The sequence below is a fragment of the Siniperca chuatsi genome, linkage group LG12 (assembly GCF_020085105.1).
Source record: "Siniperca chuatsi isolate FFG_IHB_CAS linkage group LG12, ASM2008510v1, whole genome shotgun sequence".
NCBI classification, from domain to species: domain Eukaryota; kingdom Metazoa; phylum Chordata; class Actinopteri; order Centrarchiformes; family Sinipercidae; genus Siniperca; species Siniperca chuatsi.
Window position 1 is genome coordinate 23,155,611 of NC_058053.1, and position 25,516 is coordinate 23,181,126.

Genomic DNA, 25,516 nt, shown 5'->3' on the forward strand with positions numbered 1-25,516 from the left:
TACTGCGTCTTTAATTTCAAAGATATTTTCTCAGACATGGTTAAAAATAAACTGTTTTAGAGGCGGAACATGAGAATCAGATGTAGGGTGTTCCTCTAATGGCCAGCATGTTTCTTCTGAGCATGGAGAAGAATCCTAACCAGATATTTAACAAAGTCAAGGTGTAGTAACATAACTCTGTAATGCAAAATAGCCTATACATATAGATCAACATGAAGTGAAATAGTGTATTCATAGCAAGTCCTCGTTTGCAAATGATGAACTATGTGCTCTAAGATAAATACAGAAGCTTTACTGGTTCTGACTTAAAGTGTGATTGGTACACTGTGATACAGGGTGTGTTAGTCATCTGGACAAGCTGCTGCTTGTATTACATGTTGTATTGAGGACATGCATTGAGAATCTGGGTTTCAATTCTCTATCATGTGGGATCACATCCTCTTCTCCTCCAAAAAGTGCTTTGCTTAGCACTTCTCCATCACTCTAGGAACATGAGAATATTACACTCATGCGTCTGAAGGCTAAGATGATCATTTTAAGTCGGCTAAGAAAACCTAATTCAGTTGAGGTTGAGACCAAATTAAATCTCAGACAGAGTAAACTGAATCCTAATGAAGAAAAGCACTGTACACATTTCAATTGGTTAAAATATTCCCAAGAACTATTTTAAGGATGAACAGAGCTGTAGATCTATCGGGGAGCTTTATATTAAACTATTCAACGTTCGATTGATCAGTTAGTTGATCGAAAGGAAAATAATAAACAGTTTGGATCATTGGTAATTTATAAAGCCAAAATGCTATTGCATTCGACTGTTCCAGCTTCTCCAGAGTGAGGATTTACTTTTCTCTGTTTTATATCATTTAGAGCTGAAAGGGTTGGTCCATAAATGGTCAATGGACAGTATAATTCAAGCACTTTTCAAGCACTTTCAAGGTACCTAAACCAAAAATTTCCACTCTCGAAGCCTTTATCATCACATATAAATTGTTAGTATAAATGCAAGTGCGAAAATAAAGTTTATAGAATTCCTTTATACCCACAGCAATCAATGTATTGTCACTTTGTTAATTTTACCAGCTGTTCATATTCTTTGATTGTATCTTTTAATCATGATTATTTAATGTTTAATATTTAATTTAAACACCAAGCATTTTTCAAGAAGTATTTTTTTCGAAGACTTTGCACGAACCCTGTTTCAAGCAAAAATGCCAAACTTTGTCTGATTTCTGCTTCAGACATTTGCAGATTTTCTTCATCATATGAGATACTAAACTGAATATCTTGGTATGGTAGGATAAAAAAAAGAAATTGAGGATGGCACCTTGAGCTCTGGGAAATTGTGTTATGCATTTTCACTATTTTCTGACATTTTATAGACAAAACAATTAATAAATGATTCAAGAAAACAAACAGCCGAATAACCACTCATAAAAATAACCATTAGCTGCAGCCCCAATATAATGGTACTTCGAATATGTCTGGGTCTTGGACTGTTATTTGGAAAAAACAAACAATTTGAAAATGTCATCTTGGGCTCTAAGAACTTATAATGGGCATTTTGTAAATAAAACAATAAAAAAATAGATTAACAGATTTATTAATAATAACAAATAATGCTGCAGCCCTTTTTTCTCATGTGGGTTTTCGTGAATTAAACTGACAAAATCTCTTAGATGATTTCTAGTTCTGGGGAGAAAATGAGACTCAGTGGCCCAGATGAAGTCTGGGCCATGTGGGAGTGTTTATTGTAATATTTTCCTTCCAGGAGTTTAGAGTTGTTCCACTCGTGCACATTTTTTTAGTTGTTCAGTGTGAACTGTTCAAAAGAACAGCAGGTGAAAGTACATTTTGCTGCTGCTGCCTCACGTTTGTTTTGTCAGTGAATCATGATTGGAATCTGCACATTCATGATGAATCATAACAGGACTGCAGCTCAGTGGGCCGCATTCCACCACTGTTCAGACCAAAACACTGCTATTGTTGCTTCCCACTTCACTGTGTTTTTTTCTTTGTCTGTTTACAGTTTAACCTTTAATTGTGATGATTTGCGACTATATACTGTACATTGTTGTAGCATTACGCTTTTGGTTTTTTTTGTCATACTCAAACTAAGTTATTACACTAGATTAAATTCATCTACAGTGACAGTAAAAGCAACAGTAAAATATTCTTTATTTGTATACTTTATTGCCAACAACATGGGGAGGAACATGAGGAATAACAACATTGACTCCATGTTGTTTATTCAAGCCGTTATTCGTTCTGTAGGTGTTCATGTTGTCACAACCTTGGACCTGTGATCCTTCTTCAGTCTGTGTTGCAACCGTTGTCCCACAAACAGATGGACAAAGTTCGCACGACTGAGCAGATTTGTAGGCAAACACACCCAACTACCACTTAACCGAATGCAAACAGAAATAAATGGAAACTTGTTCCTTTCTGTCAGTTTGTTGTAGTGAAATCAAACATTGCCCAAATGTGTTCAATTAGTGAGGCAACTTTCTACAACACTGTCTTAGATCTCGGTTTACAACATACCACTTCGTCAAATGAATCAAGTATATATTTTACAAACAGAAAAGATCATGTTGGAGATGATTAGTAGCCTCTATTTAACATTTGTAGAGCAGTTATTACTTTAATAAACATATATTTAAAATTTGCTACATTTCCCAGCAACCTTGTCCCTTCCTGTCCATGCTCCCCCTGTCTGCAGAGGATAAGCACATTGGTAATGCTATTTACATCAGCCTTTCACTCCTTCCACCATCTGCTGTCACCAGAAACCAGAAGCGTCAGCCTTGTTTGCTCAGCAGCATTATCTTCTTGTTTTGTGCTTTAAAAGAATCCAGCAGAGTTTCCTCCAAATCTGACACAGTGGCGCAACATACAGTAGCTGCTAGAGGATAGCTGCTTTGCAGTCGTCAGTATTGAACAGTCCTTTGTGTGCAGGCCAGTTTTTAATTGAGCGTTTAGGTGATCCTTATCAACTTGTAAAGGTGGGAAATATCGAGTGACCACATCACATTTTTCAAGGTCTTTGATTTTAGATGCAGATTGTGTTTTCTCAACACAGTAATCTTTGGCTTCCACCCACCATTAGCGGAGCATGTAACAGAATTTTAAGCTCGGTGACTGGAAGTTTCTAGCAGAAATGCACAATGGCAGTCGTAGTTAACTTCTCTCTGAAGTTTTTGTGTACACAAACTTGTACCTTCGATTTTTACTAGAAGAACTAGACAGTTTGTAACATTTCCAAATCTCTGATAGTGATGATTCAACTGTAACAGTTTCATGTCCACCAAGCTGTAGAAGTGCTCCAACTGTGAGTCATGTAACATTGTCTATTGGAAAAATGAATGGGACTTTTACTTCCAGAATCAAGGGTGCCCAAAATAGCTCCTCCCACTTTGCAACTGTATTTACCATTAACTAGGTACATGTATGTGTAAAAAAGATACATCACAACTGTAAACTTGTGTATCATGGAACTTCTCCCAGTTTACCACTTGTAGGATTGTGTTCTGAACGTCATTTCCATTATGCAAGTAACTTGGACAAACGAGAAAATAAAGCTTTGCTATTTTTTGGTTAGTGAGCTTTCTACAAGCATGTGTCTGTATTTGTTGGAGAAAGAAATGGCACTCCCTATGGCCAGGTTCAGACAGACATTAGCATGAAGGAAAAAAACACAGCCGAATTTTAATGAGACCACTGCGTTGGCTGAACAACCTTGAAAAAGTTGCACCGGGTTCAAATTTAGCCACAACTGCATTGGCTAATCAAATATGTGCATGCACTCATTCCAGGTTGATTACTTTGTACTGTTGCTTTCTAATGATAACCTTGGAAATTTCTGACTTTACAAGTTGAAAAGGGATTCTCAAATGTGCTAATAGTTGTGGTCTCTGTGGGGCTATAGACCATCCCATGTGGGGGTGGAACAGGATCAGCCTGGCCTTCAGTTCTTCTGAGGGACACACGTTCATGGGCCAGGTCCTTCAGAGGATCTAGCCACTGAACTAGCCCCTGACAGTGTAGATTAGAAGCTGATAGAGGATGCCAGTCCTTGATGTGATGGCCTCATTTTCTTACAATAATAGAACTAAACTAAAATGTCATTATTGGCAACCTCAAGATTAGATAAGCAGACATGAATATAAAAAGGCACTATATCAACACTACAGTCTTGGCAGGGGCAGTCTCTTTTCCTCTTTTAACAGTTTCCTGCCAGGAAGCCATGTTTCCATTAGCTGCTGTCTGCAGTTAAGTGCAGAGTAGGTTACCAGTAATATGTGGGGGTGAAGTTAAGATGAGGTGCTGTAAAGTGAAACATTAAAGATGACAAGTTTCTTGTAGCTATAGTGGTATTCAGTCATTTTACAAAGTGTGTTAGTGTGAAACTGAATACATTAAAAGTAAAGTAAAAACAAAATTTGTAATGTGTCATCCAAACCTTGGTAAACAAAAGTGAAAAAAACCCTCCCAGAACACTGTTTGAATCACTGCTCACCTTTAGGCCTGCGGTCGCAAGGGAAATCACTCGTCAGACGTTTCTCTCCTCCATGTGACTTAGTCGGTTCCGTTCACCTCAGCCTCCCATGTGTTACTCCCCCGTCTCTGCTCATACCATGGGGTGCTGAACTGGCTGAGCTCTTCCCACGCTCCTCTCCGCCTGGGCTTGTCCCAGAGTAAAACTATGCTACCTAACTGCTCATAAGAATCTGGATCCATTAACAACATCCAGATGCAGGGGTTGAAATCTTTGTGTACTAGAAGAAATCTTTATTTATTTCTTTTTTATGGTTCTTAATGTGCCTTGAAAAGACATTTTTTATCAAAACAGCACTTATCCTCTAGCTTTTGAAGCTAAACATGCAACTTTTTGAATACATATTTGAATAAATTGATATTTGCTTTAATACCGCTTAATTTGTCATGGATTATCCCTTTTGGTATTTCTAGGTCCACACATCGAGCACATTTCTCAACTTTCTCAAATGATTTCTCTTTGTTTTTGTTTTGTCATATTCCATTGGCACTGAAACGACTAGTCGATTAATGAATAAACAGATTTTGATAAAAAGTTAATCCTATAAATTATAGAGAAAATTGGAAAATATCTGATAGGTCCAGCTATTGTAATTTTAGGGTTTGATGGTTTTCCTTGATTTATATCATTCTGACTTAAAATCATTGGGTTTTGGACTGTTGGCCAAACAAAACAAGAAATTTGAAGACATTGCCTTGGCCTCTAATAAATTATGATATTTTATAGACTGAGACTAATTGATAAATCAAAAAATAATCAACAGAATAATCAATAGTGATGGTAAATATGTAATTTTATCATTATTTCAAAAGTTAAACTACAAAAAAAAATCCATCTGCTGTTTGTGAACTGTTCACAAAGTAATCTTATAATTGAGCTGTGTATGCGATGTATATATTAACGTAAATAATTTGGTAACCATGGTGACGTGGATGCGCGTCGGTGTGTGAGTGCAGGGATTTTTCCTGATCAGTCAGACAGTCAAAAGCAGTTAAAACTGTGGTGTGTTATGCTTGTGTCCTACATGTGTTTTTGTATTTTATTATATCCATTAAAAAGTGTGTAAAATAGAGATCGCACAGTAATAACTCCAGGAATATTGCCGAATTGTGTTTGTAACACCAAATTTCAAAAACTCTAGTATCAAAAAATATTTTTATATTCCTAAGTAACTTACCAAAAATTTCAAAGGATACCTAGCCCTTACCATAAGGGCACACAGGTTGGAACAGGTGGTATTTTAACCCAAACCACAGCAGTGTTGTTGCCTTTCACAGTTTTCACACCTACTCAAGTTACGAACAAGCCACTGCAACTGCAAATATACTTTGACCTACACATCGTTTAACAGACAGACAAAACTGACATACAGTATGTTTTCATCAGAAAATGTCATATTTGTGGTAAAACAACAGTGTTTTTATTACAAAACAAGAGTTATATCAAAAACACCCTTAAACACCCACACAAAATTTTAAGGGGAAAGGGAACCAGTACTGTCCGTTATTGGTGAGAAATACTCCAAGCTTTTTAGATAGACAAGGGTCCACCAAGAAACACACACACATACAGACATCTATTGAAAATGTAATCACAGTGTAGTTAAAATATATAACCTTCTGTTTAAAAACTGCCGTTTTGTAAATTGCTATGGTGACACAGATATTGCCTGGAGTCATGCCAAAGACTTTACTGACTGGAACCAGCACAGTAACTGAAGCAGTTATAAAATTTTGAGACAAAGAAGAAAACCAATGTCCCCTGAGGGATTATTCACAGATTTACAGGCAAGGCTGGGTAGGAACATTCACTTGCGTTAAGCAGTGTTCAGAAATGCTTGGCCTCTTTCCAGTTTCAAAGTGTTACACAGCGTTTTGTCAGAGGTTTGTACACAAATGACTCCTGAAATACCAGAACGTTTGTCATGTATGTCTGAGTGAGAGACGTAGAGGGAGGAGGGGTGAGAGAGAAAGGGAGAAGCAGAGAGAGGAAGAGACACACATACTTTTAGAAATATTGGGTAAGCTAAAGTTTGGCTTAAAGTAATAGTTTTTGCTGATTATTGCTGTGTTTTAAAGCATCTTGTGACCTCCAGTGTCACTGGACAGAAGTGTTCCAGTATGTTATCAGCTGTTTGTCCTGATTTCAGGCTGCTGTTGTAGCTTTTTCTCCAGTTGCATTTTCATTCTAGTTTGTTGTATACATTCATTTCTAACTGTTGTTTGTATGTGTGTTTTTCAGCCATGGGCCTGCGTTCCACACTGGGAAGCCTTCTGTTTTTCCTCGGGCTATATGGGATCTCTGCAGGATTTGTACAGGGTGAGCTTTCTCAAAGAACCACATAAATACTACTAGAGCTCTGAGACTATTTACACAGACTAATATATGCAATAATATAAACTAATATAGTGCATACATATGTGTTACATTTCACATGTTTTTGCCAAGACCAACTCTAACAGCTGCCTCCAGTCTGTACAGAAGTATTTTATCGCCATCTTGTGGCCACTGGTGGAACTGCAGCAACATGTGTAACTTGTCAGTCCTCAGTGTTTCTGATAGATGTGAGCTCTTCAGAAGTCTCACACTAATTTCAGACTATTCTCACAAAGAAAAACTCAAAAAATAAAAAATAAAGACTGCCAGGCTGCTATTGTGATCACACTGTGGATCTCCTTTGGTTGAGTTCAATTACATAAAAAGTCCAGCAGTCAATGAAGTGAGCTTCTGACCAGAAGATTTAAGATTAAAGATTTTGTTGCTAAGATGGTACATTACCAATTAAGTTTTATTTGTTTATATATTTCGGAAGGACTGACTTGTTCTAGCTGCTGGACAATGAGTGGGTGAAGTGAACCTGAGTAATCCTACTTTAACAAAGAAGTTAACAGCTCAGTGAAAATTAATGGCAGATGGTGGTCATAGTGGGCAGCTGTGAGACACATTTAGGGAAACCTGAATCTGTTCAGACTTGCAGACTTAATTATAGCATCACTATTAAAATGTTTATACCATACAATACATTATATATGATGGTGCACCAATTACATCCTCATTGCAGCCTCAGTTTTCTCATAAGTCTATGATGGGAAGAAAGTAAAACTGACTAGTTATTTTAGCTTCAGCTGGCAGAGAGCTGGAAAAATCCAGCTCAGTGACATAGAGCAGCATGGAAAAACACTGGAAGTCAGGCGTGATGTCATCTGGGTAGATCTAAATCCCTGAGCTGCTTGTCAAATGCCAGAAAAGAAGACCCAACAAGAAGGAAAGGCAAAATAGTAAATAGCTACATTTATATAGCGCTTTTATCCAAAGCACTTTACAAGGTTTTTATTGCTCATTCATGCACACACTCATACACCACTGGCAGCGAGCTACCACACAGTGTGCTGCCCAACCAATTTGGGGTTCAGTGTTTGACATGTGGACAGGAGGAGGAGGGGGACCCGCTCTACCTCCTGAGCCACAGCCGCCCCGGCTGGCAAGGCAAGGCGAGTTTATTTGTATAGCACATTTCAGCAGCAAGGCAATTCAAAGTGCTTTACATAAAACATAAAAGCAACATAGGGCAATATAAAAAGACATTTAAAAACACTTAAAAAGAGTTCAATAGAAATTAAAAACAAGATAGGAGGAGAGTAAAAGTTACAGTGCAGTGTAAGAAATGAATCATTTGATTTAATTAAAGGTAGCGGCAAACAGAAAAGTCTTTAGCCTTGATTTAAAAGTACTGAGAGTTTCAGCGGACCTGCAGTTTTCTGAGAGTTTGTTCCAGATACATGGTGCATAAAAACTGAACGCTGCTTCTCCATGTTTAGTTTTGACTCTGGGGACAGAAAGCAGACCTATCCCAGACGACCCGAGAGGTCTGGATGATTCATAACATAGCAGAAGATCAGAAATGTACTTTGGCCCTAAACCATGCAGTGCTTTATAAACCAACAGTAGTATTTTAAAAATAAATTCTTTGACAGACAGGAAGCCAGAGTAGACCAGCAAGACCTCAGAACTGGAGTGATGTGATCCTCTTTCTTGGTCTTAGTGAGGACTTGAGCAGCAGCGTTCTGAATCAGCTGCAGATGTCGGATTTTTTAGAGAGACCTGTAAAGACAGTATTACAGTGGTCGAGTCTGAAGATAAATGCATGGACAAGTTTTTCCAAATCCTGCTTTGACTTAAGTCCTTTAATCCTGGATATATTCTTAAGGTGGTAGTAGGATGACTTTGTAATTGTTTTAATGCGACTGTTGAAATTCAGGTCTGAGTCCATGACTACACCAGCATTAGTGATTGAAGCTGAGCACTGACTTGGCTCCAAAAACAATTATGTCAGTTTTATCTTTGTTTAATTGAAGAAAATTCTGGCACATCCAATCGTTGATTTGTTCAATGCACTTACTCAGTGCTTGTATTGGACCATGGTCCCCTGGTGACATTGTTATGTGTCGTCTGCATAATTATGGTAACATATTTTGTTGTTTTCCATAATCTGAGCCAGTGGTGGCATGTAGACTGTGTCGAATGCAGCACTGAGATCCATTAATACCAAGACTGAAATTCTGAAAAAGTTTAAGTGGATGTCATTGAAGACTTGAAGAAGAGCAGTCTCAGTGCTGTGGTGTGGTCGAACACCTGACTGGAAGACATCAAAACAGCTGTTTAATGCCAAGAAGGTTTGATATAGGCCTATAATTGTTCATTAGTGACTCGTCTAGATTGTTCTTTCTTAAGAGTGGCTTGATGACTGCAGTTTTCAGGGCCTGTGGGAAGACACCTGAGAGAAGAGACATGTTGACAACTTGTAGAAGATCTGAGGCCATGCAATTAGAAAAAAACGTAACTGTGACAAATGTGGAAGTGGGCGCCGGGGGGGTTTAGGGGAGAGAAAATGGGAGTAAGTTGAGGGAAGGGGTGGGGGTAAGTGTGGTTCCAGCAGTGACCAGCTCTTTGATCTGGTCAGTGAACTCCAAGAGGGGAGGAGGGAGAAAGGGTGACTGGAGATGAGGGTGACCTGGATGGGATTTGGGGGATGAAGAAGCTGGGGTAGCTCTCCTTCAAGGTTTCTGCCACACTGTGTCATGGCTTCCTCCTCTTTTGATTCCTCTTGTATCTTGTCCTTGGCAGAGGGAACAGATGGGTGACGCAGGAAGTAATATAGGTTAGAGATGAAAAGTTTTACTTCTGACTTCAATAGATGTCTGCGGTCCCAGAAAAAGTTGAAAGGCAAATTTACTTGTATAGCACCTTTCAACAACAAGGCAAATCAAAGTGCTTTACAAAGGACTGAAAGGCATCAAGAAATTATATAAAAGAAAGGTTTGCTGCAGACTAAGATTAACAGTAGGTAAGTTAGGTAAAGCACATTGAGTTTTCTTGTAATGAAATGTGCTATATAAATAAAATTGCCTTTCCTGTAAAACAATTATTTCTTGCTGAAAAAATCCCAAAATTGACACTGACAGTTTGCTCAGAGCTCTATCAGTGATGAATGGCTGAATGAATGACGAATCCTTTCTCCACTGATGTGTGTTGTAGAGAACTGTACCGACTACAAGGTCCAGTTTGGGAGGGTTTTCTCTGTGCCTGGGGATATGGCTATGCTGAATAGCACCCTGGTGTCTCCAGACGTCTTCGACTTCAGAACTGTCCCTTACAACATCACCTGGCACGACTCAAAAACGGGCCGAGAAATGAGCAACCAGACTGGTCGAATCCTGGTGCACGGGGAGACTCTGTGGTTTCTTAACATAACACTGGACGACGATGGAGACTATGTGAGCATACTGAGGTACGGTAGCATCAGCAGAAAATAGAAACATCAATAGAAGTTGAAAGAATCGTAGAAAAGGTTTCAGTCGTAGTCATCTGGACACTGTTTTCAGAATCAAGACGTTTCGGCTCCCATCCGGAAGTCATTCTCAATTGTGATGACTTCCGGATGGGAGAATTTATATATATATGAGAACTAGCAGGCTTTACAGAAGCTCACAGACAATTAAAAAGAGAGAGAGACTTAAATGTGTGAATTGTGCTGTGTTAAAGTGATTATGTGACTATTATTGCACAAAATATATAAATTCAAGCACTTTCAATGACCCATACCTATTTATGCCTATTTTCAAAAACTTTCAATGCCTTGATTTTTCCCCACTCAAATTCACAAACTTTCAAGGATTTCAAGGACCCGTGGGAACTCTGTGTCTTTCACAGGCTGCAAGCTCCCGATTCAGCTGCTCATTGTTTGAAGATGAACAAAGAATATAATAATAATAATAATAATAATAATAATAATAATAATAATAATAATAATAATAATAATCTATTATCCTCAGTATGTATCGGACCTTTTATCCCTGTATGTCCCTGCTCGCACCTTGAGATCCTCTGGCAGGGGCCTTTTATCTGTTCCAGACTATCAGTTTAAGACTAAGGGGGACAGAGCTTTTGAAATAAGAGCCCTGAGGCTCTGGAACACCCTGCCTGTGGAAACACGGCAGGCTGAGTCAGTGTCTTCTATTAAATTTAAGCTTAAAATGTCCTTTTTCGCAACGCCTTCCCTGATTTCACCTGATTCTAGTTTTTATTCTGTTTATGGGTGTTGCCATTTTTTTATGCGGTTTATTTAATATTTTTATTCTTTTATTGCTGTGTTTTTATGTGTTTCTGTTATGTTTTATGTGTTCTTTGCTTGCTATGTGAAGCACTTTGCAACTTTGTCTTGATAAGTGCTGTATACATAAAGATATTATTATTATTAATAGCAATGACAATCTTCTCTTTAATTTTCAACAGAACTCCCTCTTGGTGCTACAGGCAGGCCACCAAGCTGATAGTGGAACCGCCAGTTGCTGGAGAGTGTGGAAGGCCAAGGAAAGCTAATCAAATGCTTACAAAGGGAGTCACTGACAACCTGTCCTGCCCTCTGAAGCACTATATCTATAAACTGGACAGCTACAACATCACTTCCTCCATCAAGTGGTACAGAGTGAGTTATGGGAAAGTCTTATTGAGCATATTCATTAACCTACTGAGGTTACTCCATATGTTGTAGAGCTGTTTTGCTGGGCCTGATCTATACAGACAGAACAATCTGTGAGATTTCTGTTAGATTAAATGGGGTTTGTGCCAATACACTATCCAGTACAGCATACACTAGACCAGAGACGGCAATTTTGAATGGTCTTAAATTAAGCAAAATGTTTTACTATATCCAGTGTGTATAAAATACAACATTGGTGCAAATTAAACATTAATATTTTACTATGAAAAAGTCATTGAATATATATTCAAGTTACCTTAATACAAATGTTGGTGAATTTTACTACAATCTACTGCTGCTATTTCAACTAGCTGTCTTTTTGTTGGAAACTATCTTTACGTTTGACTTTCTGTAGGTGGCGGTGTTTTCTTTGTCTTTTCAGCATGGTGGCCATCACTACTCATACTAACTACCTACTTCTTCTGTCGATTACAGTGGAATAAAATGGACATTTATTCATATGAATCAGTGGATTATTACTATAATGTATCGTGAGAGTAGTTGTTGAAGGTAGGGAAAATCTTATGTCTTTCCCTAGAATTGTTGACCAGTCAATCTGAATTGGAATTGGCTACTTCCCAGACGAAGTCTGGGTATGCTGTTGATCCAGTGGGCTCTTTTACGTATCATCATTATAAAAAACCTGACTTTTAGGTTTCCTTTCCTCATCTAGGGTTGTGACCCCATAGTGGATGGGACAGGCAGGTATACCTACAGGGATAAGACCGAACTTAAGATTGACGGGGTGGAACCTCAAAACAACAGCTTCTACACCTGTACCTTGACCTTCACTCTCGATGGCATCACGGGATCCGTGTCAGAGACCATTGATGCATGGGTCAGAGGTGAGAACGGAAATAATTATTTGAGTGTATGAGAGAGGGACTTTATGCTGTTTGTCTACAACATAACACAGTGATTCCTACAGCGGAATACACTTCACTTTTTGGAAAAGAGGTGGAAATGATTCCCACGACCCTAAACTGACTACAAGCGAGAGTGGGAGGAACTGCAAAGAGAGCTAGTAACTCTTTGGTATTCTGTGATTAGACAACCTCAACCTCTGTTACTGCATTTCATGTTGTCTGTCTTTTCAGTGGAGTACTCTTTGGTTCCAGAAGTGCATGAACCAGCCAATGAAATACTCAGGGCACAGATAGGTAAGTCCATTCTGACAAATATGGTGTTTTGCAGTTTAAATGTCTATTGTTCACGAAACTCAGGCTTCGTTCAGACCAACATTTGCATTGAGTCATAAAACACAGCCTCCTCATTCATTTTTTTAGTGACACCACTGTGTTGTACTACAGGGTGAGTAAGTTCATGTGCACAGTTCATGTAGAATACTTTGTAACACGAACTGCGGTATTCTACTGTGATAAGTTGACAAAGTTGTAAAAATAAAAGTGTTGTAAACCACTGTGCAATGCTTTAGTGCTTGATCAAGCTGTCAAACTCATGGTTGTTTTATTTAAAATAGACTTTCTGGATCATCAAATTTCATCTTTTCACTGAAACTTGTGACATAGATTCCCACACACACCATTTTTGTTCTAAACACCTGCCAGGGTCTGAGGCCTCTTACGGGCATACATTTGTGTATTTGTCTGTTTGAGAAACACTATTTGGAAACTTTAAATTTAGGTTTATAGATCAAGAGAAATTGTTTTGTTAAATGTAATTTGTGTTATTGTTGTGCATGTGTTTAGGGTCCAATTTCAGCAAGCGGTGCCTAGTGTTTGTGCCGTGTGTTGGGAGGCCCTCAGTTGATATCGCTTGGTTGGTCAGAGGCGATTTCATTTTCAATACCCACTTTGACCGTGTCTACACAACAAAACAACGGTCAGCACCCTTACCTTTCCATTCATTTGTTTTATCTGCTGCTTTTGGGGTTCGACAAGTGAGAAATATGAAAGTTTATATGAGTTTGTGCCTGTGTTAAAAAAATCATAAAGCACAGGTTTCTTGGGATATATACAGAATTATAAACCCCAAACACTGTAGAAATCACTATATTTTAAGTTTTGTCTGCACAAAGAGTTTCATCACTAAAGGTTTCCTTTAAAAAAAAGTAGTATCTCTAATGCAGTCGGAGTTTTCATTTTTTCGTTACAACTCCATGTGGACAATTTCCCAGGATGCATGCTTTTTTAAACATTGAGCTTAAAGAGACTAAAAAGCTCTGTAGAGCTGCAGAGTTCATAATAATTCTCTGCAAGTTTGTTATTTTAATCTTTTTCAGATTACATGTATTTATTTGATTAAAGAAGGTAGAATATTTGTAAAATCTAAATTATTAAGAACTGGAGACTTCTGCTATAACCAAGTAACAGTAACGCATTTTGTTGCATTACATTTTTTTTTCTCATCTGTCTGTCCTCACCAGTTCGTGGAGCCAGGATGTTCCTAGGAAAGGTGTGTGGTTGGAGCAACTGCTGATGTTTTCTGAGCTGAGGGAGGAGGATTTCCACATCAACTATACTTGTCGAGCGTACAGCGCCAGGGCCTTTCCTGAGGGATATTTTACTCTGCTACCAGCAGGTAAAAACACAGAGTAAGCCTGCCAAATGAAAACTCCACACCATAGACCAAGCTGACACCTCACAAGTCTCCAAAACCCTTAGACACTCACAAAGAAAACCAGCACATATTCAGATTTGAGAAGCTGGAACCAGTGAATTTTTGGCATCTTTGCTTAACAAACTACTTTAATGATTGAAATGTTATTAAAATTGTTGCCTGGTGGAAAGATGACCAGTAGAGGGAGTAGGCTTACAGGTTTCCGCCACACTCAATAAAGACACTTACAGTAGAGGCAAACTCTTTGTGACGACAAAGTGGCCACAATCAAAGTTGCAGGTCTTTTGATGCCAACTGGAACACAGTATCCATTAACCCATCCATGGTGGAGACGCAGCCTAAAATTGTGTGTCTGGTATGTTTGGTGTTTATCTCTACAGATCCCAACATCATACTTCCCATTGGATTCGTGCTTGGTGGTGTGACGGTTCTCTTTATCATCAGTGTCATCATCTACTACCTTTTTAAGGTTGACATTGTGCTGTGGTTCAGGAGAGCGTTTCCAGTCCTCTATACAAATAAAGGTAATATTTCACAGCAAGTGTGTACATAGTAATGTGCTTTTCATCACATTCAGTGTGCAATGTAATGATAATGTCAGCTCAAAAAAAGAAACTCTTACGCTACACTCACAACACTCCAAGATGGAAAAACCCACAGTGATGCTTTGACCTTACAACACACACATACAGTACCCATACATAAATCACATTTCACGGAACCTTAAGCTCTACCTTACACCTGACTGCATGTGTCAACGGAGAGAGCAAACAAAGGAAACTAACTAACCACAGGGCTGCCTGCTGTATTTCTGATGAAATGCCATCTGCTGATTATGCAACAGAAGAACCTTTTAACATTCAGGAGTGTAATGTATGTTAACATTTAGCTTTAAGCCCATTGGCATCAAGTTTTCTAATAAGGATAATAAATAAATAAATGAAGTGTGTATTTAGCATGACAAGGAGAAGCCTTCATGGCTAAATCAACAAAGAAAAGAAAACTGTGGGCAGAAAATCGAAAGAAAAGGGAATCACAGTCTTGCTCATGTTTTTGAAATGTGCATACACAGCACAACAAGAGTAAAGGTTTCAGTCATAGTCATCTGGACACTCATTTCAGAATCAAGACGTTTCGGCTCCCATCCAGAAGTCATTCTCAATTGTGAAAAATGGACCAGAAATTTAAGATAATCTGTGTTACTTAAACCCTGCCCTCGGGAAGGAGTCTTCCTGAGTATCTGCTGATTACCCTGCCTAGTTTCACCTGAAACTGACCTGATTGTTTCCATGATGGCCCAGTAATCAGTAATCAGGCCTATTGTTTTCTGGCTGCCCTCCCTCATCACTGTTAAGTACCTGATTAGCATATGATTGGCGTGACCAAGGTGATAATACACTGTGGTAAACGTTGGGCAGATTGAATCTCAGACCACCATTTCTGTTCAAAGAGGGGTTTTCTTTTTTCACAAAAGTGGCTTCTTTGACACCCCTTTCAAATCAACTCTTCTCTCTACTTAGAAACTTCACCTCACTGTCTTCAAATGTGTGGTTTGTAGCTTTTAGATGCAAATGCACGGCGCTCTGCAATCCTGAGTTAGCGTGTCGTCTGTGCAGTCTTTTGTGAAGTGGCTGTTTAGTCTCACCTATGTACCGTTCTTTGCAATTTTCCTCACTGCATTGAATTGAGTAATTGAGTTTAGACTGAAACCTTTTCTACGATAGAACACTCCTGGACGAATGAGGGACTACACCGTCTTGGCACAACAAGAGCACTCAGCAACAGAGACAAAGACAAAAAAACAACAACAACAAAGACAAAAAATAGAGAGTCTTGCAGAGTGGCCTGTTGTATTTTTTGGCAGTTTGCGTCACTGTCTTGCAGTTTAACAACAGGTTAAGTTGAACTTATACACATCAAGAGAAAGGTCCAATCAATCAGAACTGGTGCCATTTCAATATAATGTCAACACTGATAGACATGAAAGCAGTGCTGGGTAATATATTGAATTAATTCGATGAATTCAAATTTATGTTTTTTGCATGATGTGTAGAATGTCTACAATGTGAAAATTATTTATTTTCAGTCAAAGAGTAATGTTAATTGCTTGCTACATTAGCTCACAACTGTCCTGTAAACTGTGATGTGATTAGTTACTCCACATGCACGACCGCCGCAGTTTATGTAACTGTCGCAACTCTACGGGTCCCTGCCCGTCTCCAGGTGGCTCTGGCTATCTTGTAGTGAATTTAATAGCCTGAAAAAAGACTCTGCACACTGATCTGCACTCTAGGTTTGCGTTTGTTGACTAGGATTATTTGGTTATGTGAGGTGAAGCCACTGGGGACGACGGAACAGAGTGCAGATTCTACTCTGCTCAGTCTGTCTCTACCTGCCAGGTAGCCAAGGGTAGCTAGCCAGCTGTCTGCAGGCATCTATGCTCTATCTCTGCTGTAACTGATTATTAAAGTGGATATTTGTCCTCCACTTAGTTAAAGTAACTGGGATATTAATTGTGATCCTAATTTTGGCTAGCGAAAAACAGGCTTAAAACAAAATGTACTTACCGGAAAACATTAACAGCCGACTCCTTAATACAACCGAACACTGAACAAGACATTTTTAGGCGACCAAAATGTTTAACAATTAACTTTCATGAAGTGAAAACACACTGTGAAAGGGTCAAAGTTCTTAGACGAAAACACGGACAACATGGGTTGAATGCCATTTTCTTCACCTGAGCAAAATGACCACCACTGAAAATACTCTTAATGAGCTCTTCTTTGTTTCCTGTGTTAGATTTGGATGGGAAGCTGTATGATGCCTATGTGGCATACCCACAGCCCTGTGCCATCGGATTCAGCAAAGAAGTGGAGACGTTTGCCCTTCACACACTGCCTCAAGTGTTGGAAACGGCTTGCAGCTACAAACTCTTCATAGCAGGCCGTGACTGCCAGCCTGGGCAGGGTAAGTCATCTACATGGCGGAGACAGCATTGTAGTATTACTTGCCTCAGATACGGGGGGGACAAGTGTCCATTGTAGAAGAAAAACGCCATCTGTATTTTACTGCAACTCTGCTCTTAAACAAAAGAATTATTTGAAAAAGCCTTTCAAGCTTCACAGTTGTAATGAAAAGTTGATGCAGAGGACCTTTTCTTAGGTTGTCACTACTAGTATTATATTCTCAGTCAACCCAGTAAATGTCTGGTTCTTTACAACAGCACTTATCATATACGTATTTGCAGTGGTGATTGAAGAGTAACACACTAATCTGGTAAACAAGGGCTGGTCACTTTCTTATATTTTCATCAGAAAACTAGCCTTAATCAGTGGTTCCCAACCTTTTTGGCTTGTAACAAACAGTGTCTACTTGTGACCCCTCAGTACAGGTTGCTATGCGTACGAGCTATGACAAGTTCTGTTTTTTTTAGTTTATTGACAAGATTCTAATATGTTCTATGCGCAGAGCCATAGGTCAGAAACCACTGGTCTAAATCATAGTATTAGAGGTAGTGCAGTAATGTACCCTTTTATGTGTAGCTATGTTTGGGCTCATCATTTGTTAAGCTCACGTTTTTCTAATGTAACTCCACTGTGTGTCTTCATCCTCCTTGCAGCCATAGTGGACTCAGTGGAAGAGAACATACAAGCCAGTCGCCGTCTCCTTCTGCTCTACACCGCCTCCACTTTCACCAGCAAACGACACACAAGCAGCAGTAGCAATAACAACAACACCATCTATAAGAGCAGTGATAGCAGCGAAGGCAAGACCAGAGACAGCAGTAGCAGCATGAGTTTTGATGATAGTGAAGAAGTCTATTCAGACACAAGGCAGCAGTTGGAGTGTGTGGAAGCAATGCACAGAGCGCTGCTGGAGGGATCTCTCAAGGTGAGAAAACTAAAGACTTATTAATTCATATTCTTGACAGCAGATTCAAATTTTATCTCTACAAACTGCTACTACGACAACATGCTTAGCGACAGAGCTGTTGTGGAACTACAAATAATCTCACTGGTTCAGTTAAATTTAGTTCTAGGCTAACCTGAATCCTAGGCTGCATTAAGTCCAGTCACTCTTGATTTAATAAAAAAAAATAATAATAATCAATGCAAGTTTATGGATTCACATGTGAACATCAGAGCGGAGCACCAGAGTTAATTTTCTCAGAACGCTCACAGCACACGACTTGTATCTAATTGTAACTGATAGAAAGAGATAAAAACCATTCAGGGTGATTCAGTGATGATTTAATTAATGCAGTTCAAATTTCTTTTACTCTATTTCAGTGATTTTTAGTTTCATGGTCACACACTCAACATGGCACCCTGATTCTAATTCGAGTCCTGCTTTACAGGTGGTTCTGGTTGAGTTGGAAGAGATCACCCCAGCTCAGCTGGCTCTCTTCCCAGAGTCAGTGCGTCACCTGAGGAAGAAGCAGGGCGCCGTGTGCTGGTGGAAGAACCTGAGGACCAGTCAAAGTTGGAGGACATGTATGAGGAGGAGAGAGGACGAGGAGAAAGGTGGACAGGACACGCAGTTGTCACCATCCCTCTCCCCTTCCTCCAGGTTTTGGAAGGAGATGAGGTATCATATGCCGGTGAGGGGCAAGAGGGCGGTGTACCCCGAGAAGACTGCCCTGCTGAGCTTATGATGGAGTTATGATATGTATGTGTCAAGTGTTGAACCAGAGAGGAGCTGGTTTCCTGTGCAGTGTGTATGGTAAAGAATGCCCTCACACACAGACAGTTCAGAAATACTGTGCTGTCACCAGAAGCTGTGAGGACCGCATTCTGAGTCAAGGTTATAGCACAGGTGGACCATAACATACTCTTACTACAAGAGGTACATTTTTCCTTTAGCTTCTAATTGTGTAACTTCTCAAGTAGCACATTTCTGATAGCAAAAGGTCATAATTGTACCATGTACAGCATGTGCTGAAGGTAGAGTAACTGATCAAGAAAAGGTGGAAGACGCTTTGCTCAAAGACTCAACGACAGTAGAACACACTTGATGTACAGATCATCACAGTGTCTGGGCTATCCTGAGATTACCTGCATCGGTATATGAACTGCTGTTATTCCCTAGCAGGTGGAGACAGAAGAATAATGTGGACAAAGGACTGATCAAACCAAATGATAATATGTAACTGTAAAATGTACATATGTATGACCAAAAGTGTAAATATGTAAAAAAAAAAAAAAAAAAAAAAAAAAAAAAACTAAAACATTTTTTCAAATAAGTATTTCTACAGTTTCATAAGAAGTCAAGCAGCAAATTGTGTGCTTCATTTTAACACAGATGAGGAACTGTAAAGCCAACAGCCCAGGGAGGGAAACGTTTATTAAAAATTTATTTATTTTTACTAAATGTTATTTAAGGCAGCACTTTGTTAAACTAGGTTAAAATGTGTTAAAAAAACAGAATTGTGTGCTGACATTTTTCATCATAATGATTATTTTCATTTCATGCTGAACCATTTCAAGTATTTTTTGTCTCCCTTAGGATTTTGTTCTTAGCAGTATGCAAAAGCCTTCGAATTAGCATTGACTGTAGACTGCCATCGGACACAAATTGTCCACCACATATTGTATATTCAATGGAAAGGAAGCTCTGAGTAACAGTACAGCTTTGAAACAAGATGAATTTCCTGATGAGGGTCTTTGAATAGAAGCTTGACTATTTTGTCAATAAATGGGAAATTTGCCATGGAAACTGTGTGTGGAAGGCTTCTTCCAGTTTTAACTTTAAAGTTAGAGTTGCAGGTGTTTCCTGTGATTACGCATGTTTTAGCCCATAATCTACAAATTCCCATATACTTAATATTTCTGCTAAACATTTAAAAGAGCATACTGTGAATGTTTTGGTTCCAATTTATTTCCATACACTATGGAAATTAGCTTCCAAAGAGTTTTGGAAATGTACTTGTACTTAGTAATATTCTTGTCAAGGTTACATAATGTCATGTAGTAATGTTGCAAACAGGGACTTTACTCAAAACTGTACCTGATGGTGCCTTTAAAGATACTACAATGTTCAATCCAAGGTGTGATAGTTGGCTGCTGCAAAGTGTTCATAAAACATATTATGAAATCAAACCCACAAAGCAAACAACAAGCCAACATGGATATGAAAAGGATACTCAGAATGAAGTATTTTTTTTTTGCGTTAAAAAGGTTCCTGTTTGGCAGCTGTCTCTGAAATCATGGATGTTGTAGCGTCTTTGAATGCACCATCCGTGTTCAAAATAGGACCTGCTTTTCATTATGGTTCAAACTTGAATGATCATTACCTGGTTATTCCGAGGCACAAGTTAATTGTAATTTGAAGTTTGAAGTTTGATTAGGTGGGGAGAAAAATCCATGATGGCTTTATTATTTAGAGGTTTTATTGCTGTCAGTTGTGTGAATTCATCAGTAAAGATTTTAAGAAGTGCATCTTAAAGAAGATCTTAAGTCCAACAATACAAAACGTTGTGATTTTTTGGAATTTTTTCTTAAATCTGTATTTGTGGAAGATTAACACAATCTTAAAGTCTTTATTGCATTGGGACAATATGCAGCTGTCACTTTCATATCTAGAGCAAATGAGATCTGGTGGCCTACATTTGAACCAAAGTTCTACTGAGCTGAGGATGAGTCATTGCGGCACACCTACTGTATAATGCGAAGCAAGTTGTACTTTTAACAGTATAACATACAGTATAACATGCTATGAAGACAGGAGGAGGGAAAACCCAGCAGCTTTTCAGAAGCAAGTAACAAGCAGTTGTCTTTAAGTCTCAACACTCAGCCTGGTATGTTAATTCAAATTAAGTTAAGTTAAAGGGACAGTTCACCTCAAAATCAGAAATACTTGCTTTTTCTTTCACACTCACTGCAGCCTGATAAATCACCAGTGCACCTCCATCTACACAGCTTTGTTTCCAAATACTGTGGTATAGATCATTTTCCTCTTGTTTACTGTCTTCTCCCCACAGCAGTTCCATACATTTTGTTGCTATTGTTTTCTTGTAAAGGCTTGTTTTTGTCTTAGCAAACTTCAAATACACTATGATATCTACAAAGACATGCTCCACTCCTGCAACAATACAGTTTGCAAAGCAAAATAATCCTTTTTCTCCAGTATCATAAGCAAAAAATATATATACTGTATATATGCACACACCCTATTTGCTTCAGTAGAGAGACTGACAAAACCTGCCCCAAAAATAGCCCCTGAATGTCTCTCAGCTAATAAGTGTGACAAATTTGAGTCCTTTTAAAAAAATATGGTGGTAATACTATCAGACTTGAGGTGACTTGAGATTACCACCTCAAGTCTGATACTATCAGACTTGAGATTACGACCTCAAGTCTGATAGTATCAGACTTGAGACGAGCCTGAGCTAAATAACCACCTTACTAGCTACAACCACAAGGAAACCAGTCCTGATGCCAGAGTTCAGCCCCATCAACAGAGATACCTTATTAGAAATAGTGCAGCACCTTAATTTATCCACTTGTTGTCTTGAAAGTTTGCCCACTATCTTTTAAAAAAATGTTTTTAGCTCCATAAAAACTGATGCTCTTAACAAAGTGAATGTATCACTTCTGTCTAACACCTTTCCTTTATCCATGAAAACTGCAGTGGTCAAGCCCTTATTAAAAAAAAGGCAACCTAGATACCTCTACCCTCAGCAACTCTCAAACTTACCCTTTTTAGACAAAATTATAGAAAAGGCAGTTTTTAATCAGCTAACCCACTTTTTTACTTTTAATGACTGTTATGATAAATTTGAATCAGGCTTTCATGCCAATCACAGCACTCTTATAAAGGTCGTTAATCGTTTTAATAGTGATTTAGGCAAGACATCAGTTTTAGTGCTTTTAGATCTCAGTGCAGCCTTTGATACCGTCGATCACAGTATCCTTTTACATAGACTGGAAAACTGGGTTGGTTTTTCTGGAACAATTTTAAAATGGCTGAAATCATATTTGGAGGGCAGGGATTATTTTGCAGCTATTGGGAAGCATAAATCAAAACGCATGCCCTTAACCTGTGGTGTCCCCTTAAGGTTCAGTTCTTGGCCCACTTCTGTTCAACCTGTACATGCTACTACTTGCCACATCCTTCAGAACAAAAACCTTGCTTATCATAGTTATGCTGATGACACCCAAATTTACTGAGCTCTCTCATCAAATGACTACAGTCCTATTGAGTCACTATGCAAATGCACTGAGCAAATAAATAACTGGATGTCTCAAAATGTCTTGTAATTAAACAAAGAAAAAACAGAGGTAATTGTGTTTGGCAGCAAAGATGAGAGGCTCAGGGTTGCTGCACACCTAAAGGACACAGCACTAAAAACAAAAGAGCAGGTTAAGAACCTTGGTGTTTTAATTTACTCCGACCTAAGTTTTAACAGTTATGTAAAAGCAATAACAAAATCAACATTTACCACCTAAAAACATACATAACAGACTTTATGACAAAACAAGATTAGGAAAAAATATTCATGCTTTTATCTCTAACAAAATTTGATACTGCAATGGACTTCTGACAGGACTTCCTAAAAAGACCATCAGAAAAACCAAACGGGCAGCCCACATCACCCCAGTTCTTAAATATCTACATTGGTTGCCAGTAAGCCACATAATTGATTTTAAAGTCCTATTGCTTATTTATACAGCTTTACATGGAGCTGGCCCTAAATATATGACTGATATGCTTGAGCAATATAACCCTGCAAGACCCTTAGATCACTAGTGGTGCCCAGGGCAAAATCTAAACAAGGAGAAGCAGCTTTTAGTTTAGTTTACTTAGTTTAGTCTTTATGGAGCACAGCACTGAAACCAACTGCCTGATGGTCTTAGGAATGCCCCATCCATTGCAGCTTTTAAATCCAGACTGAAAACCATATTGTTCTCAGACACTTTTACCTAAATGTTTCTAAAGTCCAAGGTCTTATAATCATTGTATTATTATTATTATTATTATTATTGTTGTTGTTGTTGTTTTAAATCTTTCCATTTATTTCTTTTTATTCTTTCACTTTATCTTATTTTTACTCTTACTTCTCTATAGATCTCTCTCTCTCTTGTGTTTAACTTTGAACTGTGTTGTTTTAACTTGTGTTATTTTTAACTTCTCTGTACAGCACCTTGAATCTACCTCTATGTATGAAACGTGCTTTATAAATAAAATGGGCAGTTTTATTTATAAAGCACCTTGTCTTGTCTTAGCACTCTGCTGACAGCACACAAACTACAATATGGGCCAATACAATTATCTTCAATCGAAAGTTTTCAATTGATTCTATAGGAATTAAGTATCTTCAAATTGTACCGTTTGACCTTTTTTCCCCCCTCAGCTTCCAGTTTTCAATGTTTCCCCTAATTTTCTTTTTTAGGATGAATGCACTTCTGAAACAGGGTTAGACCTCTTAAACCTAAGTTTCTTTTCACCACAGTACTACGGCTTCTGTTGTTGCACAATTTAACCATGTATGTTAAACAGTATGTCAACAGTATGACAGGGAGACTGCAGCTGCTCATTAATTAGTGGAGCATCACGCTGCTGCTGCCGTTGTTGGTTTTTCTCTCTCTATTTGGGTCTGTTCAGGGTTGACTACCACTGCGTTCCAAATTGTGTACTTAAAAAAAAAAAATGGAGTACGCACTGCAGCTGCCCTTTCAAAGTACATACTGTTGCATGCAGTATGCACACAATTGGGACATTCTACTTCGTCATAACATTGCATCTTGAACTTTGACCTTCTTGCTCATACATCCATCGCAGGCTACATAACTTAATGCTACCTTGGAGATACAACAAAACACCATTCACTGAGCTCGACACTGACAGAGGTCAACCTGGAGAGCTCTGCTGTTGATACTTTGTAATCTATGTAGGTTTCTCCTTTCCAAGCAAAGAAGCAGCGGCTCCACTTCGAGCCTCCGGATGTCTGAGCTCCTTCCCCATCTCTAAGGGTAAGCCTAGCCACACTACGCCTGCTTGTATCCATGATCTCATTCTGTCGGTCACTACCCAAAGCTCGTGACCATAGGTGAGGGTTGGAACATAGATCAACTGAAAATTGAGAGCTTTGCCTTCCAGCTCAGCTCCCTCTTCACCAACATCTGCATTACTGCTGATGCTGCGCCAATCCGCCTGTCCATCTCATGCTCCAATTTATCCTCACTCGTGAACAAGTCCGCGAGATACTTGAATTACTTCACTTGCGGCAGAAACTCACTCCCAACTCGAGCAATCCATTGTTTTCCGGCAAAGAACCATGGCCTCACGCCGGGGACTCATAGGACGCGGAAACAGTTTTAATGTGACTGGTGTGGAGACCAGGGGTAATTTGAAATACCATAACACCTACACAAAATATTTAGGGGAAAGGAAACCAGTAACGCCACTTTTTGTGAGAAATTCCCAAACCTGGTGATTTCCTCTTCCTCCTTCTTCCTCCTTCCTTCCAGCAACTACACTCTTATTGTAATTGCCCCAGCCCCAAAGTCAAGTTTTGACCACAAAAAAGTTTCCATGGGCTGTGTGTGTGTGTGTGTGTGTGTGTGTGTGTGTGTGTGGGGAATATAAAGAAAAACATCATGGTGGAAACATTTTTGCTATGCGAGACAAAAAAAAACAGAGCACTTCCTAGTCAATATGTGTGTTCTAACTGTCACATTGTGGCTGTGAATGTAGTTCACATTTTCAGCAGTGCATCCTGTTTGAAAAAGTGACTTTCGATTTACTCAAGGATTGTGGTTGATGGGTACTGACTCATCGTTGTCTCCTGGGGATTCCTCTATCCAGCGGGGAATCCCAGGTTTGGCTTCTTCACACTTCTGCAAGAGCACACTTTGCTTTTATATTGGTTTTTGGAAGAAATGCCCATGGGTCAGCTTATAATTTAAGTGATGGGAACCAAAACTTGTCCCTGGCAGATGTAGTGCTCCATTTTAGTCTTTTGGTTCCTTTAGTTCTTGAAGTCATGAAATTGTAGACAGTTTTATCAAAGTGTTGATCACAAATCGTCTAAGTGTAGGTCATTTGCTGATGTGTAGATGTTTTAGAAAATAAAGATTTTTAATTATTTCTTTTCTAAAACTAAACCCCATTTTCACACAACTCATTGGATGTTGTTGAAATCTTAATAGCTTAAAATCTCAGAACAACATGTTCTTGCAGTGGTTGAGATATCCTATGAAAAGCCTTGTTTTTTGTAACATCACAACAAATTTGTTGAAAAAAAAGTGATTCTTTGGAAGGAAGGTGAACAAAGAGTTGAGAGATGCAATCCAAACACACTCTTCCTCCTCTTTGTCTGTGTTTGTGGGACAGAGCTGTTG

At 38.8% G+C, this 25,516-nt stretch overlaps 1 protein-coding gene across 2 annotated transcripts in view; it reads left to right on the top strand.

Moving 5' to 3' along the window:
* LOC122885989 (interleukin-1 receptor type 1-like) overlaps window positions 1-19,889 on the top strand; it is a 39,745-nt gene extending 19,856 nt beyond the window's left edge. For both annotated transcript variants that reach the window (XM_044217822.1, XM_044217821.1), the window contains 11 exons: window positions 6,797-6,874; window positions 10,091-10,343; window positions 11,348-11,540; window positions 12,268-12,439; window positions 12,692-12,754; window positions 13,304-13,436; window positions 13,981-14,135; window positions 14,555-14,698; window positions 16,974-17,141; window positions 17,794-18,065; window positions 18,532-19,889. In XM_044217822.1, coding sequence (XP_044073757.1) covers window positions 6,799-6,874; window positions 10,091-10,343; window positions 11,348-11,540; window positions 12,268-12,439; window positions 12,692-12,754; window positions 13,304-13,436; window positions 13,981-14,135; window positions 14,555-14,698; window positions 16,974-17,141; window positions 17,794-18,065; window positions 18,532-18,828 — 1,926 coding nt within the window. In that variant the 5' untranslated portion in view covers window positions 6,797-6,798 and the 3' untranslated portion in view covers window positions 18,829-19,889. The remainder of the gene's footprint in view (window positions 1-6,796; window positions 6,875-10,090; window positions 10,344-11,347; window positions 11,541-12,267; window positions 12,440-12,691; window positions 12,755-13,303; window positions 13,437-13,980; window positions 14,136-14,554; window positions 14,699-16,973; window positions 17,142-17,793; window positions 18,066-18,531) is intronic.
* Window positions 19,890-25,516: the final 5,627 nt, after the last annotated feature.